At 41.8% G+C, this 19,240-nt stretch overlaps 1 protein-coding gene across 9 annotated transcripts in view; it reads right to left on the bottom strand.

The window, feature by feature from the left end:
* ST3GAL3 (ST3 beta-galactoside alpha-2,3-sialyltransferase 3) overlaps positions 1 to 19,240 on the bottom strand; it is a 186,110-nt gene that overhangs the window by 154,377 nt on the left and 12,493 nt on the right. For 7 of the 9 annotated variants that reach the window (XR_014956868.1, XM_085585744.1, XM_085585749.1 and 4 more), the window contains exon 2: positions 16,858 to 17,002. Coding sequence is in view for 8 of the 9 variants with exons in the window: in XM_085585744.1 (XP_085441870.1) it covers positions 16,858 to 16,972 (115 nt within the window). In the remaining variant the exon portion in view is untranslated. Of the gene's footprint in view, positions 1 to 16,857; positions 17,003 to 17,166; positions 17,319 to 17,687; positions 17,800 to 19,240 lie in introns of those variants that run through there. The other 2 variants (XM_085585743.1, XM_085585745.1) reach the window with 2 other exon arrangements.

Here is a 19,240-nt window from a genome sequence, read left to right on the forward strand (position 1 = left end):
GAGCAGACTTCATATATTCCATAGGAACACGACTTCCAAATGTATGGCAAGTATACAAATATTTGATCTTGGCAAGGGAACAAAGTACTTCCAAGGGGACTCAATGGTGTTGTAATGAGTTATAGTGAACAGCAAGCTGATCTGAATTGGCAGCACAACACTGAATCCCCTATGTCTTTGCACTGAAAAGCATCAACTACAGCACAACTGCAAACCACATTTTTCTATTCCACTCATTTCAAAGAAATATATGCCGGAGCACCACACTCTAAGAAACATACACACAAGTTAGAGAGTATTTAGAAGTGACAATGTTTAATATTTTTTTTTAATTTCTCCACTAGAAAGATTATAAAGTTCAAACCTGAAGAAAATAAGACTCTAAGAATCTTATCAGTTAATTAAAAACTCACAAACACATGTTGAGGGGAGAAAAAAATCAAAGCAAGAGAGGCTGAAAGTCAGAAAAGCTTGCAACTGACTTCATTGTGGTCAAAGTGATTTAGAGTAGACATCAGGAAAAATCTGTCTAGAGGGAAGAACAATTAAGCACTGGGACAAATTGTACCAGTTTCCCTGATTAGGTTTTATAGAGTACTTATGACATATGTTGGAATAAAAATATGTTAAAAATATTGTTTCTAAAAGCCCAGAGAAAGGCCTGAGGTAGCTCTTTCCAGTGCTATTTGCTACAATTTCCTATGAAGGAAAAAATTTTTAATGGCCATTATTGAAATATACAACCTCTAAACCAAACAGTAACATTTAAGGTCAGATAATCAAGAAAACACACAGTACTAGAAATCAAGCTTATTAATCTACACTTTAAAAAAAGCATAGGACAATAATTTTTCAAATTAAATATTTACTAAAGTATCTTAGAAATTACCTAAATGTTATACAGAAGGAAAGGAAACTGCCTTGTTCTTCCAGCTTGCTCCCTGTTGTTTCTTAATCCCAGTGAGGTAGCTAGACTAAATGTCGGAGTGCCAGGAGTACAAAAATGCAAGGAAACAGCACTGAGGTACAAATGTAACATAAATATGAAAATACATTTAAAAAAATACTAATTATGTTTTCAAAACTTAAATAATTATTTTGGAATTTAACACCATCCCTTTCTTACCTACAGACTGACTGTTCAGAACTGATATTCTCACTTGCTGATATTATCTTGCTGCTGTCAGTGCTTAAAAAAAAAAAAAAATTATCTGCAACATTTTTTAGGATTAGGACAGCAATAAGGAAGGAGGCTTTGGCTTTATGGCCAAAGAAACATTATTCTTCAATACTATCCAGGTCCTAAGAAGGTTACAATCACAACAATGTAACTTCTTTCGCAGTACAATTGACCAACATCCCTCTAGAAATGTGAGACTAGTTCAAGTCTGTCCTTTAAAAGAAGCCAAAAACCATTTGCCTTGATGGAGAAACAACATGGAAGAAAAGACAAATTAAAAATTAGTAATGCAGATTTGCTTCTATCTTCAAGATGAAACTTGTAGAATGCAAGCACCTCCACATGTTTGTAATCCTGACAGAGCCCAACATTCAACAGACTATTGCAGGGGATTTATACCCCAGGTGATTCCATGTAACTGCATTCCCCAAACACTTTATTGGATCAGACAGACATTCCAGAAGATGAGGCTTCACACTGTACAGGATGCAGGAAGGGAACCACCCAGCAATCTATGCAAAATGAAGCCTTCTGGAAACATTCATCCCACCAGCTCCCACTGGACACAAACAAAGGAAATACCACAAATAATGCTTTTTAATTAAAATATGTTATAAAGGTACACAGGCACACATAGGAGGAAATTATAAAAGTATTATAAGATAAAATATCTTAGAAAAGGAGTACACTTACTTCTCAACTCCTACTAAAAGAAAAGAAATTATGGTACTTGTTATGGATTAGTAGTTTTGGAAATCTCACCTTCCAAGGACAATAAGTGGAGCTGCTATGAGGAAGAGATAACCACTACTGTTGGTGCAGTCACTGCAGGCAGAAAGACAATTTTGTGCAATGGCTAAAAGGACTCAAAAGGGAAATGAATTTGCAACATACAGCCCTATGGCTGCCACCAGCATATATCTTACTGTACAATTAATGAAATACCTCCAGTGTTCCTATACCACAGAATTTTGAATCAATGAAGCAATTCATGGGAGAGATTTAAAGAGCTTAATGTGGATGCCTGACTGAAAAAATAAACTACCTCAAAAATAGTTCGGAAAACAACATCTGTGCTACACCAAAAGGTGCAGAACTTGAAGAAAACTGGATTAAAGAAAGATGTGCAGAAAGCTGAAACATGATCAAATAAGCAATACAAATGCTCAAAAGGAATAGAAAAACCCAAGATAAGCACATAAGGGAGATTTTAAGGACACCACTCCTTTTGGATGCAATATGTTGCAGTCCCCAACTCCGTCTGAAACAGGTTACAACCCCAAATTTATAGTCACTTCAATAATGAACAAACTTATGTTCAACACTCCAGATATTTCTACATTTTTAGTCACAATGCAGTCATACCTATCATTAATAGTTGGCAGCAGCAGAAGTGGTTAAAACACAGCAGTGTTCACACCCAGTCCAGCCATTTTCAGCAGCTCTGCTCTCTCCAGAGGAAACCAGTTACAAGACGCACGGCCTCCCTTGTAGCCATCATCTTCTAACCAGCCCTCAGCTTCTGATTACACAGCAGCCAGTAAGAGCCATCCTCTTTCAAACAGTTCTTTGTTATTCTGAGCTTACTAAACAGCTGTGTATCAAGCACTTAGAACCTAAATTAGAAGTATTGCACAAAGAGCCACTGCCTTTCCTCACTGACCTTCTCATCTGTTGAGTTCTGAAATTTCAAGAGATAGCCCTGATTATTTTGGTAATTACTTTTCACATTGCCTTCTGGTCACTTTGTACCTACAATTATGAACCAAAAAAAAAGCATAGGCATATGGAACACATATTCCATTGTCAATCTATCCTGTAAGTCCTCCAGGGGAAGGAAGTGACAATGTCCACAAGTTACAGATTAGGATGTTCTGACTGACATTAGGAAAAATGTCTCTATCAGAGCACAACGGAACAGGTTGCCCAGAGAGGGTGCCTGGTACCTGAAGTATGTTTTTCTACTCATCACTCTGTTCTATACTCCCTTAAAAGTAACTGCTTTTGGACTGATCCCCTCGAGAAGCATAAGGCCTTTGTGGCAGCAACATCAATACCTACACTGTTATTGTATATTCAGTACATTCAGTATTGTACATTCCATGTTAAGTATCCCTTCATTGACCTGACATTTCTTCAACCAACTCCAATACAAGCACCTCCAGTGCAACAAACGCATGACAAAGAAGTGTTTAAATTGAAGGTGACATACCAAAAAGTATATAGAACTATTTAACTGATATAAAACAGCAAAAAAGTTTAGGACAAGAGGTACAGGAATAACCAAATACCAAAAAAAAAAAACCACTCCAAACAACAACGAACCCTCTGTTCTACTACATCATGCCTGGTTCCTAGGGAGGGCTACAGACAAACAAAGGATTGTGCAGGGATTGTGCAGATGATCAAACTCCATGGCACTGACACAAGGCCTGTGAGGAGAGACTGAGGCAATGAGCTTGTTCAGCCTGCAGAAGACAGCAGCTGGGGGAGGCCAAAGCCAGGACCTGCAGGAAACTCCCCAGAAAATGGAGCCTGGTTCCTCCAAAATGCTGCATGGGACAATGAGAGGCAGTGGGCATAAGCTGAAGTGAGAGGTTTGGACTGCTGGGTGTAAAGAGAAATCTGTTCACCACAAAGACAGTGATGCACTGGAAAAGACTCTACAGATAGGTTGTGCAGTCTCCATTCTTGGAAGTTTTCAAAACCTAACTGGATAAAACTTGGTCTCAGCTAATAATTAATGCTACTTTCACTAGGAGGTTGGACTAGAAATTTAGTTATATTCAATCCAACTAGTATTATCCCCCAATTTTTCAAGTCTTGCTCTATTCTTAAAAACACTTAAGATTTTTTTTAAAGGTATTTTAAACCTGAAAGAATTGAACATTAAAACTAATCCATGTAAACTTATTTTCCTCTAGCCTGCCATACCTGAACACATAATTTGATGTGACACATAATAAGATGGAAAGGGTTATTTTTCTCACTCTTTACACATTACACATGTAGGCACACAAATGCGAGTGCACTACAGTTACCTTTAGTAAAAGAGGTCTTTTACTACTAAGCCTGCAACAATAATGGCTAAACAGAATCAGAGAGAAATATACAAATAATTCAGGTGAGAGAGCAAAAACATTCTGCCTTAAACAACAGAACAGAGATGGAAATTCTGAACATATCTAATATGTTCTCTCCTCAGCTGGCAGAAGTCTTTTAAATAGAATGAGCTATTATGAAGTAACAAAGTCTGACTTCCTAAAAAATTTAGATTTGTCTAGATTTTCTTCTGCCTGCAATAATGCAAGCATGGTACTCAAAACCTTATATTCCTGTGTGATCTCTCCAGATTCTTTGGGCAAATACAAAATTTCAAGTAAATGCAAAAAAAAAAAAAAAAAAAAAATCCATTAGGAAAGACCTTCTGAACAGGAGATAAAACCAGAAATTTGTCACAGGATGTCATCTGGACGATCAGATTATGAAAATAGCTATAGGCAACAGTAATGGACTGTTAAATATAAGTGGATATAAATAGTGAGGTTTCTCCACATTAAGGTACAGTAAAACCAAATAACTCTACGGAAGGCTTTCTTAATTTTCACCCAGGGGGTGGCAGCTGCCATTCTGTAACTGCGATGAAAATAAGAATGCTCTGGGTTTTTCTTTGTGCAGTTTTCCGTGGATTTTTTAACATTTTTTAACATTTTTTGCCGCGGCCGTGACGCGGCGTGGCGGGGCCTCTGCTGCCCCCGCGCGGTGCCTGGGCGCCTCTGCAGGCCCGGCCGCCCTTCCTCCCTCACCTGCGGGGCTCCGCGGAGCCCCGGAAAAAACGGATGTTTCTGTCAAAATCCCGATGTTTCTGTAAAACCCCGATGTTTCTGTAAAACCCCGATGTTGCTGTAAAAACCCCGATGTTGCTGTAAAAACCCCGATGTTGCTGTAAAAACCCCGATGTTTGTTGCTGTAAAAACCCCGATGTTTGTTGCTGTAAAAACCCCGAGTTAAGCATGTTGGTCTGTCTGGGACAGATTTAAAATAACATTTCCTAAAGAACTGGAGGGGGAAGGAATAGAAAGTCCCTGTATTTTCATATAATATCAGTTCCCTGGACTAATTCACTGCACTAGTTTTTTAGATATCTGAACACAAGCCAGAGGAGCAGAAACTGCTTAGCCAGGAGCTCAGCAGAAACTTTCCAGTACAGAAATCCCATTTCACGTTACCTACTTTGTCATGTTATTTAGTCTTTAGAAAGACTGAAGTATTTAACTGAGAAAAAAATTAGTACAGAACCAGGCAAAAAACTTAATTCCTCACCAAAAAAAAAAAAAAGCATGCAACTTTCACTTCAAGCATGAGGCATGATGTGCCTTAAAAAACCATCAATACTTATAGAAACAGACAAGTATAAAATATGAAAAAATGCTCACATTGGAAGAAGTAAAAATTTATTATTTAGTCATCTTAGATATTTTTATAAACAGCTCCTTGAAGAAAGAAACCATCCCAAGATCAGTTTATACTGAATGGTGAGGTCCTTATGGGGTAATTCCCTTCCTGCAAAGATACAAACAAACACACAACTGCTGAACAAAGTATACTTACACTAGTGCAAAATTTTGTCAACACCAATAATTAATACACAACAGCCAAGATGGTTTAGGAGTTCTTTTTAAATCATTTGACCACATGATTGCACATTGAACAAAATCATAGTTCTAAATTCCTGAAATTACATTGAAGTCTCCAGTAAAAAATTATTTTCTTATCTCCTTTTAATGCTGTTTTCTAGAAATTACTGAACTTACAATACCAAGTTTTTTGCTCTTACCCTAATGATTCTTCTCACTTCTCAATTGCCATTTCCTGAGGTCAGAGTTAATCTTTAAGAAGGAATTCTGCATTTACTTCTAAACTGTATCAGAAGAGTGGCAAATCCACTACACAACAGCAGATTTCTCTATTCCTTCATCCATCCATCCTTTGACACAGGAAGTGTAATTTGCATAGGAGAGTACCACATAAAGAATAGTTAGCTTTAGTATACAAGCTATTTTTAATTCTTGGAAAAAAACAAGTTTTAGTAACTACATCAAGAAACAAGATGTTCAAAGGTCAAAAAACACCAGCCCAAAACCCCTTCAGATAACAACACAGTTTCTATTAATAGAAGGACAAACGGTTATATAATACAATGTGCTGTAATTATAAAAACAACTTTGTGGGAAATCAAATACACAGTGAGGAGAAGTAATATATTGTTATACAGTACTGAAGCTTTAATGTTTTTCTAATATGAACAAGGCCTTTATTTAAATCACAGAATGGTTTGGGTTAGAAAGAGCCTTACAAGATGATCTATCTCCACTTCCTCCACTGTGGGCAGGGGACACCTTACATTAGACCAGGTTGGTCAATGCCCCATCCAGCCCAGCCTCAAATACCTCCAGAGATGGGAGATCCACAACTTCTCTGGGCAACCTGTTCCAGTGTCTCCCCATCCTCACAGTGAAGAATTTCTTCCTCATACCTAATTAAAATCAATGTATAAACCTGTATTTCAAAAGTTTAGAAATAGTAAAACTATATTTGAAGTATTGTTAAATAAAAAGGCAACATTAGAAAATTCAAACAAAATTAACACATTTTTCTACTGTAATTCAATTTTCACTCTTTACATTGTATTAACTCAGGCTTTTGTTTCTAATGAAGTATCTGACCCAAACACAAAAGCTCTGGACTCAAATATATGGAAAATAATATTAAAATGAATCATAATGAAAAATAATAAAAGCCTTTCCATTGTTCACATAAGGTACTTTTAAACAGAGATTATAACAGCAGTGCTAACAGAAAAAAACATCATTACTAATTTCCTAGCAGTTTAGTGGAGAACCACCCATGCTCCACTTGGAACCTGATAGAATTGTGTGAGGCAAGTCTCAAAAGGCTGAAAAGTCTTTGCAAGTAAATTCACAGTAATTAGGTTTCTAATTATACCCAGAGCATTAGTGACTGCTATGGTTAAAACAGCCTGAACTGTTTCGTTATTCCTCTCTTTCTGAAAGCTCAGTCTTCCATTGTTTGAGCAGAAATTCTGGAAGTTTAATCTGACTGAACATGCATTTTTTTTAAAGTTTAAACAGAAGGGAGTTTAAACTGAGAGTCCTGGTCTTTTGTATGGAGAGCAAAATTAAACTTTTCCACTAAAAAAAATTTACTCCTTTGTATTGAAGCAGCTAGAAAGCATGAATTACAGGTCCTTCAATGAGGCAAATCTGAAGGCTGAAAAGCCCCAGCCCAGAATTCACAACATTTCAGGTTGTACACTTAGTTCTGTGCTCTTGCAGAGATGCATCTGAGGCAGCTTCTAGCAGCAACTCACAGTAGCCACATCATGCCCTAATTACAGCACCACCAGCACTGCCCCTGCAGACCATGCTTTGTTATCAGTACAGTGCTCTGAAATACTGCCTGTGTTTTTACAAGCACCACAGGTGACCTCTCCCACAAGAAAGCAACTTCAACATATTGCTGCCCTCCTGAACTACAGACATAGAATGTGTAATTATAGGACAGCAAGTCTCATTTGGCCAACTGGACTGAGATGAAAAAAAACCTTGGGATCTTTATTCTATTCATAGCTCTGCCCTTGAGCTGCTGCATGACGTAGAAAAATTTGACTTTCCTGTGCCTCAGCTTCCTCTGCCTTTCTGAGTCAAGTCTATTCATCACCCTTCATCCTAAGAAATGTCTCAGTACATTTTTTTTATTAGAGTATCTGGGCACAATTACAGCTGAGAAATAATATTTACATAGTATTTTATAGCTACTCTGAGATCAATTAACTTGTAACAAAGACAAATAGATGCAATTGCATTTATAAATTATTAACATTGCAACAGTAAGGGTAAGCCTTCAGAAGTAGGAAGTCATCAGCTACTTAACTGTTGGGAAAACTCAGGTTTTATCAATTTCTGTGCTATCTTTTTTTTTTTCACTACTTCATAGTTCACTGTTCATAGTGCTTTGAAAGAAGATCCTCCTTGGAACATGCACACTAATTGTAGCTATAAAAGAGATCAGTTAAACTTTTCTGTAGTTATTAACTCTTTTTGTTCTGTGAGTGATTAATGGGTACACTTCCTGCACTGCTGCAGCTCTGATGACTCGCATTTAATCAGCCTCCAAACACTGAAGCTCACAGGGTAACAACTGTGAAAAAGTGACATGCTGTAAGAGAACCAAGTTAAAGTAGAAGGGATCCCAGTGGGATACGAAAGAAGTTTTTAAAAAATGCATCTTTATAAGCACTTAAAAATGGAAATAGCTGACTTTAACATGTTCTGATTTTTTTTCATTTTTGGAACTGAGCAATGAATAATGCTAAATTCTGATCCTCAGAGATATACACTCCCTGGATTGTTGAGGCCTTTGGTTATGCAAAATACGAAGAACTGGTCAAGAAATATCCTGTAGTTTCTGTACCTGACTAGGATTTTGGCAATATCCTCACTCACTGTTACTCTCTCAGGAAAGCAATGAATACAAGAGCAATATAATCACCCAGTGCCATGAAGGAATAACCACTTGAAATCAGTTATCTCAGGTTCAGACATCTATTCAGGACATGCATGCACAATACAAATTACTTTTTGCTTGGATGCACAATTACATTCCTTCTGAAATTGAGAGGAGATACATAATTCATAGAGAGCTATACCTCATGACCTAGGTGTACTTGTCCTTGCAAGTCATACTCAGATTGTTTGGCTGCTTTATTGCCTCAGCCTGACACTGTGATGTAAACCCAGACTGCAATGACAAAAAATGAGATGTTATAGTGACAATGTTGACAGAAGATAACAAACTAGGAAAAATCTCCTCTAAAAAACATCCCTAAGTGTCACAGGCACAGTCAGAATCAGTACCAAGGCCACACTCAGATCACAGCAGCAGCAGCAGCTGTCCAATTTGACAAATCACAAATTACCTCCTTTGTCCCAATGTCAGCAGAACTGATTCTGTGAAACAGAATTGAAGTGAGCATGGAAGGTGCCCAAAGCCCAAAGTCTGTATCAAAGTCAACATGAAAAGTGCCATCTATTCTATCAAATGAGTGGTGGGGGGAGCTCCCATTGAGGTTGGCAATACCTTAATTACTAGAGCCAGTGCAGCAATGGTGCAGGTGAGAGGTGGGGGGATGCACGGTGAGGAGGAGGAGAGAACTACTCACTAACAGGGATGACACAGCTTTCACAAGGAGGTATTGTTTCCAGCTGAACGCATTGCTAAGGGGTTCACAGTCAGCTGAGATGAATAAATCCTTTCACCTCTGAAAGCACTCAGCTGCAGAGCAATTGCTACCAGAGGTAAAGTGCTTTCACTGCAATGTACCTTTTCAGAATATGGAAAACTGCTGACTTTGACCTCTGGAAATCCATATCAGAGGACACAGCTTCGGCTGCGTGTAAGACACTGAACACTGCTCCTTATCTACACTCCAAAGTGTACCCATCCAAAGTCACAGGAACATACCCTTCCCAAAAATTTGTGGGGAGACCAGGGAGAAAATGCACAAGTTGAGCAAGTGAAGCAAGTGAAACACTAAGGCTGAGGTCAACTGAGTGAAAGAAACAAAAATCACACTCTGTTTTAAACTGGGTAAGACCCTCAATTGTACCCAGCACTAATAATGCAAATGGAGAGAGGGAGAAATAAAAAGGGACTCAACATCAAGACAGTCACGGTTAAGAGAAGCAAGTGCAACTTACTTATTTCAAAATACAAAACTAAGGCCTAGCTGTGAGAAGGGAGATGGAGAAGTATTCTTGGACTTTACTTTTTAATCTTCCTAAAAAGTCAGCACTTATCCAGAACTAAAACAGTAACCCAAAAGGGCCAAAATGAAGATAGTACAATTACAGTGTTACAGCCACCCCTCAAGCCGCAACATGCTTAGGGTGCTATGCCCTTAATGACCTTCATCAAACCTGCTCCTTATATGCTCCTAAAGCCAGAAGAGTGTTCAGGGAGTTTCCTCCTCTGGAGAAATCCCAAGGACAAGGCATGTTATACTTGTTCCCTCTCTCAAGAGCCCTGTCATGCATCATTTCCCATTTTCCCTGAAGAGTTTTGTCCTGTACTGTTAATATTATAGCAGCACTCCAAATTCCTGGAGAGACAAGTGGGTCATAAAGTAATGCTGTGTATTTCACTAAATAAGCAGTAACTGATCAGAAAAAGATGAGGCATTTTCATTCTCCTATATTCCTTGTCTGTCCTGTGAAGTGCTGCCTTCTAAAAGACAGAGAGGCACTCATGGATTTCTGAATTATGCTTTGAAGTCTCGTAAGTTGTGATTCACATTCGCTGAGCACACCGTCTCTCCTGTCCTGGTGGCACAGGCAGCTGCCGCGGTGAGCCGGGCAGCAGCTCTGTGCGGTTACGTCCAACAGCCGCAGCAAGAGCAATCAGGAACACACACATCAGCTTCCAGCCAAGAGAGAAATTAGCTGGCACGAGCACAGCTGTGAAAAATACTACCACAACTGAGTGTCCTGGAGCTGCTGGAGTTTAAGTTCAGCCATGCTCCTTATTCTGGCAGGCTAAGAGGAAGCACAAAAGTAACTTGAGCAGTGACAATTTCTGGGCACCAAATCAATGTTTTCCTGTGTTCTGTGCAGATAATTATCCATCATAGTTAGTACATATAGCTTTAAGTTTCAAGTTGAACACAAGTGAAATACTTCAGCCCAATATGAGAAAAACTTAGAAAAGTTAAGCTACTTTACTACTTTAAAACTCTTGTTTTAACTTCTATTTTTACATCTTTGTTTCTAATATTCACTGCTGCCTCAATAACATTACTTGCTATTTTTAGCATTTCAGAAAAGCATCACTGTGATTCTCAAATCCCTAAAGCATCTGAAAACTAGTAGAGATCCATAAAACTTTAGCTGGATCCATGTTATAAGAACTTTCTAAACATTTGTTCTCAATTCTGGTGTAGAAAGTACAGCACTAATACACACTACAGCTGAGTGGACGAAACAAACCTTGAAGTTACTAATAACTCAAACATTAAAGAATTCACAATAATCCATCTCAGTGCTGTACCCTGTCTCTTCCTACAAAGAGAAAAACAAAAAAAAAGGCAACTGTTTCAGGAAGCTTAGGGTGCTGTACAATACTGCCAAAGCAGCCTTTTTTAAAAAAAGTAATGCCCACAAGGCTAGTCTCTCAGGCTTTCCAGCCTGAGAAGCAGAGGCAACAGCAATAAAGTCTACTTTAAAGAGTACACACACAGCCCTCTAAATCTAATGCCATAGATAGAGAGCAATTAAAATTGTTACCATCACCATTTGCTTGCTACCACTCACAACGTCACTCTAAGTGCCTTGTCAAAAAACATGCTTGCTCAACCACTTAACCATCAATTCAGCCATCCCAGCTCAAACAACTTTCATCAGATTTATGCTTCCAGTGCCAAGCTGAACTGGTCTGGAGTTGTTTTTTTCATAGGAGCACTCCTGCATTCACATCTTCTGGCAAAGGCAAGCAGGACAGTCACAGCAGAACACAAAACCATTACGTGACTCTCTCCACAAAGAGGACAAGTTTGTCTCCATGGCCTAGTTGCTCACACACCAACTGAATATCTTTTCATCGGTTCTTCACTAAACAAAGGACAGAAGGAAGTCAGATGTCAGTGTACGTAAGATCCACTCCCTTGACGCAGAACAAATGACACTCCCAGTAGCCCAAGACACACCAGCTGTACCCATCCACCCCGGATACCACCACACATCCATGAGCCACCTGAGAAAGAGTAAATGTTTTCCCAACCCTTGCAAGAAGATCTACTTCTTCAGTACATTGTTAGATCCTAATACAAGAATTAACAAAAGTACCATTTCACTTTTGAAAGAGATAAGCCAGTATTTATATTGATAATAAAGGTTTGATTGCTTTTGATTAATTCAGCTTTTTTTGCTGCATGACCAGTTGCCATGGAAATGCAAGCAGATTAAAAACCTGCAACCAGAAGTGAGTCAGTTTTGCCTGTTTATGTCTCCTCAGTTCCCTTGGAAACAGACATTAAAAAAAAAGGGAGTAAAAAGGATAGGGGTCCTGAAATACCTTTGGAAAAATCCCTTCCCAAAGCTTTATCTCTTTGGCTGCCTTGCCAGAATTAGAGTTGAAAATAACACAGAGCAACGGATGACAGTGACTTGATTTTTTCAATGACATCAAGAGAACATACCTGAAGATGTTTCAAAAACCACATTCAAACTGACAAGCTCAAATTGTATTAACATAGGTTTTGGCAAAAGTACTTCAAGCAGATATTTCTTTAAATTAGTTCAATGCTAATGTAGAAAGAAATACAATAGAGAACAAGAAAATAGCATCACACTGTCCTTGTCCCAAGTATACTTCAATACTTTTAGAGAGAGGGAAAAAGTAAAAGCTCACTTGGGGGAATGAGTCCAATATTTCTATTGCCAGGATGCTTTGTAATGGAATCATTCCTGCCTTACAACACATTCATTTGAAGTTGCAAAATCAGCTATACACATATCAGGTTAAGTAACTCCATCTCCCACCATACTTTTCAAAGAAAACAGTGCACCCTCCTACGGGCTGTATCTTCACACTGGTGCAGACAACACCTTCCTTCCTCCTCAGAGCCAAATGCATCAGGGAAGGAATAGCATGGGAAGTTACTAGGAAAGAGGCTGCATGTGTGTCTCAGACCTTCAAAGCCTGCTCCTATCACTACCATTGCTATGCAAGAATTCCTCAACAACCAAGTGGCCAGAAACACAAAGAACAGCAGTACAATTATTTGCTCCTCTAAGTTCCTTCTAAAATGTTCAGGACAGCTAAATCCAGTTACAAACTATTTATTTCCTTGTTTGTCTCCCATGTCACATTATCAGTTCTATGTGCTCAGCACACCTCCGTGCCACTCAACACTTCATCAGAGAGCTGTGGAATCCATTGTTACTGCCTGTCTGGGAAGAACGTGCAAGGACAGCACACATCTCTTACCACTACTGTCAGAGACTGAAGCTGCATTACAAACATCAGGAAAGAGAAAAAGGAAACCTGTCCTAAACCCTGCTCATGTACTACCAACCATCACCAGAACTCAAGAGGCCTCCTGCATCCCCCATTACACCCCTTATTTTTGCACTTTGCTGCTGCTGTGAGAAGTAACATTCTGACACCAGCAAGAAACAAGGCTTGGAGAAGAGTAGCCAGTCATGATACTCACTAAAAGGATGAAAGAGGGGTAGCAATCACTGGAGGTTTATCTTGAATAGAAGGAGCTGAACTTAATTCAATGTTAATTAGTTCACATTAGCCAAATTCAATCTATTCTTGTCACAGTAAAGATAAGCCTTTTAAAAAGGCTTTTAATTATTTAAAAATACCTTTTAATTATTTCCTATTCTCCTTTGTATTTTGGCAAGGTGCAGAGTCACACAAGAAGGAGAATAAGCTTGCAGTACTCACTGAGGCATCACTCAAAGAGGACAGATTTAACATTAAGTGGAGAACATTTAATGTTAAGAGAACATTAAGAGAAACATTGATATGTATCTTTCAGTCTATTTTGAAGTTTATCCTCCTTTCTTGTAAAGGTCAGGAGTACATACAAACAAAATAATTTAGCTATTCATTTACTTTAGCAGCTAAATACACAAACATCCAAGTGTCAAGTTTAGAAGACTAGTTTACACAGTAAACCACTTTACAGTTACCATTCAAATTATTCCATGACAATGATAAGCACAGGCATCTTCTAAAACATTAACTAAACAAACCACACAAGCAGCAAATAAGCAGATCAAGTGTTTTCCACCATGCTCTGCAACAAATTTGTTTATTTCCATTATTAAACATAGGTGTCAAGTTTACTAAAGCCAGTCTCTGAAGAGATTGAAAGGGTGTCAGGTGCTGGGATCAGCTTAGTTTCATACCTCCTCGAGCACAAAGAACAGAACAAAGACAAATGTCACTGCTGAAGCTAGGGAGTCACTATTAAAAGATGAAAGGCACCGCTCACAAGAAAAAAGAAAATAATTTAACAAAAAGATAACTCGCACAAAATCAATAATCCTTGATTACTAAGAACCCCAAAATTAACACATCTGACTGAGTTTTGCCTTTGGGGACATCAGCATTATCATATCAATCTTAAGGAAATTTACAAGGTCACACACTGCACAGTAATTCAGGAAACAAAACCGCAATAGTTACGCACCACCTATCTGGGGCACTTAAGTAAGCAAGGTTCCCCCTCAGCAAATACAAAGTATAATTGTCCCATTATACATTGTATCATATTACACAGTCTCAAGAAGGCCTATCATAGTTAAATAAGTAATTAAATCTGTCATTTGTTAACTTCCAAATGCTGATTTATAGAACATTATTTATTTAACATTAACTTCATACGACGTTTCGCAAAATGGGGTTTTAAATTTCTACTTTATATTTGCACAAGTTCCTCCTGTGTTAAATTACATGATAAATAAATGGGGTTTGATGCATAAAAAAGTCTGAAGACCAACTGAAAACAGGTACCATCATCTTTACTGTTTCAAAAGTAACATCTGCCCCTTTACATTAGACTGTTGCTTATACTAATATTTCAAGGAACTTCATCCAAAATTTAAAAGACAATCCACAAAAGCGTCTAGAAGGAATAACAGTACAGCTTAAGTCAATTGTGGCAACTGATAAAGAACAGTAAGCTAAATCCTCAAGTTAGCATCATCACTTTGTATATGTTGAACAAGCTTAATGCAAGGACTGCAACTTCCAAGAATATATGAATGGCATATTTTACACAAAAGATCAGAAAAAGGGAGACATCAAACCAAAGGTCTCTTATGTTACCTCACAGTGCTCCCTGTCAGAACATCCTGGGTACCCAAAAGCAGCCAATGCACTCAATAGAATCACTCTAACTAGGCTGAAACTTAGAGTCATCTTTCTAGGTAAAAGTGTTCCATTTATAGAAATCCACAGCATCTGCACACAGATTTACAACACTGCACTGCAACTCAAAGTTACTACAAAACTTCCCACAAACTGACATAATGTAAAATAACAAACAGCACACAAAGCTAAAGGCACAAAATCCAAAGAGGATTGCAGAAAATTAGAACCCTCCCCAGCACGCTGGTGCATAACACATAAACACATAGCTGCTTCTTCATTTGTAACAAAGATCACACACAAGTTGTGGCATGAAAGATTTTGTTTTTTTTTTTTTTGCAGGTCTTGGGAAGTCCAACATGATTTCCTGGTGGCATGAAGGAAGTAAAGGATGGTAGGTGGTATCATTTCATAACAGATCATGTAATAGCAGATATGGAAAAACCGTTCTTTTTAACACAGCTGTACTTATTTTCATACAGGAAGTATTTTCTACACCTTGTCAACAAAACTGCTACTTTGCAGAAACACATAATCAAGATTTTTAACTCCCTCTCTGAAGCACAAGCCTGAAGAAAAAATCCCTGCTCAGAAAAACACTATGCATCTCCTTTTACAAATTTAGTTTTACAATACTTGTTCTAGTCCAAGGCACCTCAGTAGTTCCCCTCTCAAAATCAGTGCATCAGCACATGTGTCATGTCCAAGTCATCATCTGTCATCATACAAAACTTCTTAAGAGCACATAACAGATTTGGAGCACACGGCAGTAGAAAAAAATGCCAAGTTTAAGAAGCATTGCAGCAGAAACCTCTATCAGCATGCACAAAAACACAATACAGCAAAGAAGAAATGTGACCAGTGGCTTCTTGTCAGTTCTGGATCAGTGTTTTTCAGCTGCTGATCCAGGGAGCAACAGTCAGCTCTGAGACATCTGAAACAGCCTGTGGAACAGCTGCATGGAAGGCTGGCTTGTGTTTTGGGCAGGAGGGGAGAGGAGGGAATTGGTTTTTTGTTTTTATATTTTCAATAAATAGATCTTGCATGCAGGCAAAATCAACACAAACAAAAATAAGAGCAGCAACTGAGCAATCAAGCTTTAGCCTAATTTCATTGCAACTGTAACCTTCTATGGCCTTACTGCACAGTACAATCCTCAGATTGTATTCAATGAGGTCAGATGTCTCTTTGGGCTTAAAAAGGTTGAAAGACATCCTTTAGATGACAGATAGTTGGCAGATAATAACATGGAAGATAAATGGAAGATGAGAATTTCTGAAGGACAAAGTAAGAGGATGAGATAACCAGCATATATGATTTCAGAAAGAAATCAAAATTCACCAGAGGGAAAAAACCAAACTTGTCTTAGATATCTTAAAATGCACAGAGGATTCGGGAAATAAAAATCTCAACATACAAGCTCTTTATTTTGACAATTAGGAATCATAAACTAACAGGATATTCCAAGAACCAAGGTCTCTAGTATTAGATTTATAAAGCATGAACCTGCTTTTGTACCCAGTAATAAAAGTAAAGCCATAAAGAGCATTAGGTAGTCACAAATTCGACCCCTTAAGCATACTAAAAGCTCTAGCATTTGAGTGGGCTTAGTCACATCCCTGTAATACTACTAAATCAGCACCATCTCACCACTTGCAACTATTTAACAGACGTTTTAGGCTGCCCAGAAACAGTTGCACCGTTCCTCTACTTACTTGAATCCTCCCATCTGAGAAGGTGCAACTTCCAAGCAGAATAGTACAGAAATCCCAGTACCAGAAAAAGGCAGAGGGCTAGCAGCAGGTTACGCATAAACACCAAGAGTCCCATCTTCACATTAAATCTGCTCTTCTACATGACCTGAGAAAGAAAAACAGGTTGAGGCTGGAGCCACCTTCTCCAACGGGCATCCTCTCCAAAACACGCAATCCTATCCCCACCATAACGCAGAGATCCCAAACCGTGTTCCTCCACAAGACAAAACACACGCGCTCCCCAAAGCATGTCAGCGAAACAAGAACCACCCCAGTCAGCCGTCCGTTCTGGCCGTCTCACGGTCAGCGCCACGCTGTGACAGAGCATCAGCCCCGCTCCTGCCCACTCCACACAGCCAGCCCAGCGCGGCCCTGCCCGCCGAGGCCTGGCGAGCACCGCGTCCCGCCGGCACGCCCGGAGCGAGCCCAGGCGCCGCGGTGCCCTGCGGCCGGGCCCGCGGGAGCGGCGGCGCAGCGCCGGTCCCGGCTGGAGCCCCGCGGAGCCCCGGGCACGCCGCGCTGCGGGGACGCGCTGCCCGAGAGGCGGTGCCGGAGCCCGGGGAGAAGGGCTCGCCGGGCCCGGGCAGGACGGCAGCTGTCCGTCAGCTGACAGCTGCCAGCGGCCGGCTGGAGCCCGGCTATGAACGGGCAGCGGCGTCGCCACCGCCGGGCTGCCCCCTCCTCGCCGCGCTCCGCTACGGGCTACGCCTCGCCGCGCCCCGCCGGACCCCGCTCGGCGCTCCAGACGCTGTGAGCGGCCCTGCCCGCCCCCGTCCCCCGGCCCTCCTCACCCGGCCGCCGCCGGCCCCGGGCGCTCGGCCGCCGGCTGCGCCCCCCGGGCGCGGGGCTGCGGGCGCCGCCATGCCGGGCGCGCCCAGCGGGACCCGCCGCCGCCGGGGGGCGCCGCGGCCGCCAATGGCGCGCCTGGGCGGGGCGGGGCCCGCCCGCATAGCGGCCGCCGCCGGCCAATGGGACGCCGCGGGGGCTCGCGCCTCGGCCAATCGCGGGAGGCGCCCGCAGCCAATGGCGCGCGGGCAGAGGGTCTCCGCCGGAGGAGCGCTGCGGCAGGGCGGCGGTGCGCGTGCGCAGAGCGCCCCCCAGGATCGGCGCGCGGCGGGGGCGCCGCGGGGAGCGGCGCGGCACCGCTCCCCCCTCACGGCCGCTGCCGGGCAGCGCTCCTCCTCCAGTCCCGGCGCCGCTCCCCAGGCACGCCGTGCCACCTCCACAGCGCTGCGGTGCCTCTGGGCATGGCCCCGCGTGGCCCCTGCCAGCACTGTACCTGCTGCGAGGCTCCGCATTGTCACCCCACAGCGCTACACCTCCCGCCAGCTGCGGCGCCTCAGCTCCTGCCCGGCCGCCGCTCCCCTGCAGCGACACGGCAGCGGCCGCCCTCCAGGCGCTGCACCGAGTGCGCTGCACCTCCCTTCAGGTGCTGCACTGGCCGACCGCCGAGCACAGCTCCCATGGCTTCTCAGCCCTGCCTCGCTCTGCACAGCCCGGCTGCAGCCAGACACAGCAACGCAGCCCTGGGTTTGCTTCCATCACTGCCTCACGCAGCACCTGTCCCTAATGCACCGTCCAGCCACTGCCTTCACACTATCGTCTAGCTTCTGCAAGCCCTTCCAGCACTGCACACCCAGCAAGGTCCTACACAGCCTCTGCATGGCTCTGCGCCACCTCCCTGGTGTGGCACAGTCTCCACTGGACCACACCAGGCCGGGCGGCATGGACCTCCCCAGCTGCCCTTCCACTGCGCAGCACAGCTCAGACAGTGCGGCTTCCATGCGCTTCCCGGTATGTTGCAGTCTCCACTTTCTCACTGTACATCTGCCCTGTGAGCACAGCAGCACTGGGACCATCCTGCAACGCAGTCTTCCCACAGCATTGCCCTCGTTCTTGCTGGCCCCACAGCCTTCTAATGCTCCTTAGGCAGAGGACAAGTGACAAACTCTAATATAACGCCTTTCAGGGATAGAATGACAAAGGGAAATGATTAGTCGTGAAAGGGAAAGTCATTTGAAAGGAAAGAAACGGTGAGGAATAAACCTGCATCCTTAGTGACCAACCCAGTGACCCTCCATTTGTCATTGATAACAGAAGGAAAACAAAAGGTCATTTTAAGGGAATCTCGGTAAGATCATGTCCAGCATGGTGGCAGCTCCCACCGAGGTGAGCCCAAGTGCCATTGTTGAATGGCAGACACTGCCTTCAACAGCACAGAGCTGGCTGAGCACTGTTGACAAAAGGCCAAGTTCCTGCTGGTCACAGGGAGAGCTGGTGGGGGCTCATACAGTCCCCTTTTCACAGCCAGAAACCCCACTTTGTGCTCTGCACAAATAAAGTC

The sequence above is a fragment of the Lonchura striata genome, chromosome 8 (genome assembly GCF_050655825.1).
Source record: "Lonchura striata isolate lonStrDom1 chromosome 8, ASM5065582v1, whole genome shotgun sequence".
In the NCBI taxonomy this organism is placed as follows: domain Eukaryota; kingdom Metazoa; phylum Chordata; class Aves; order Passeriformes; family Estrildidae; genus Lonchura; species Lonchura striata.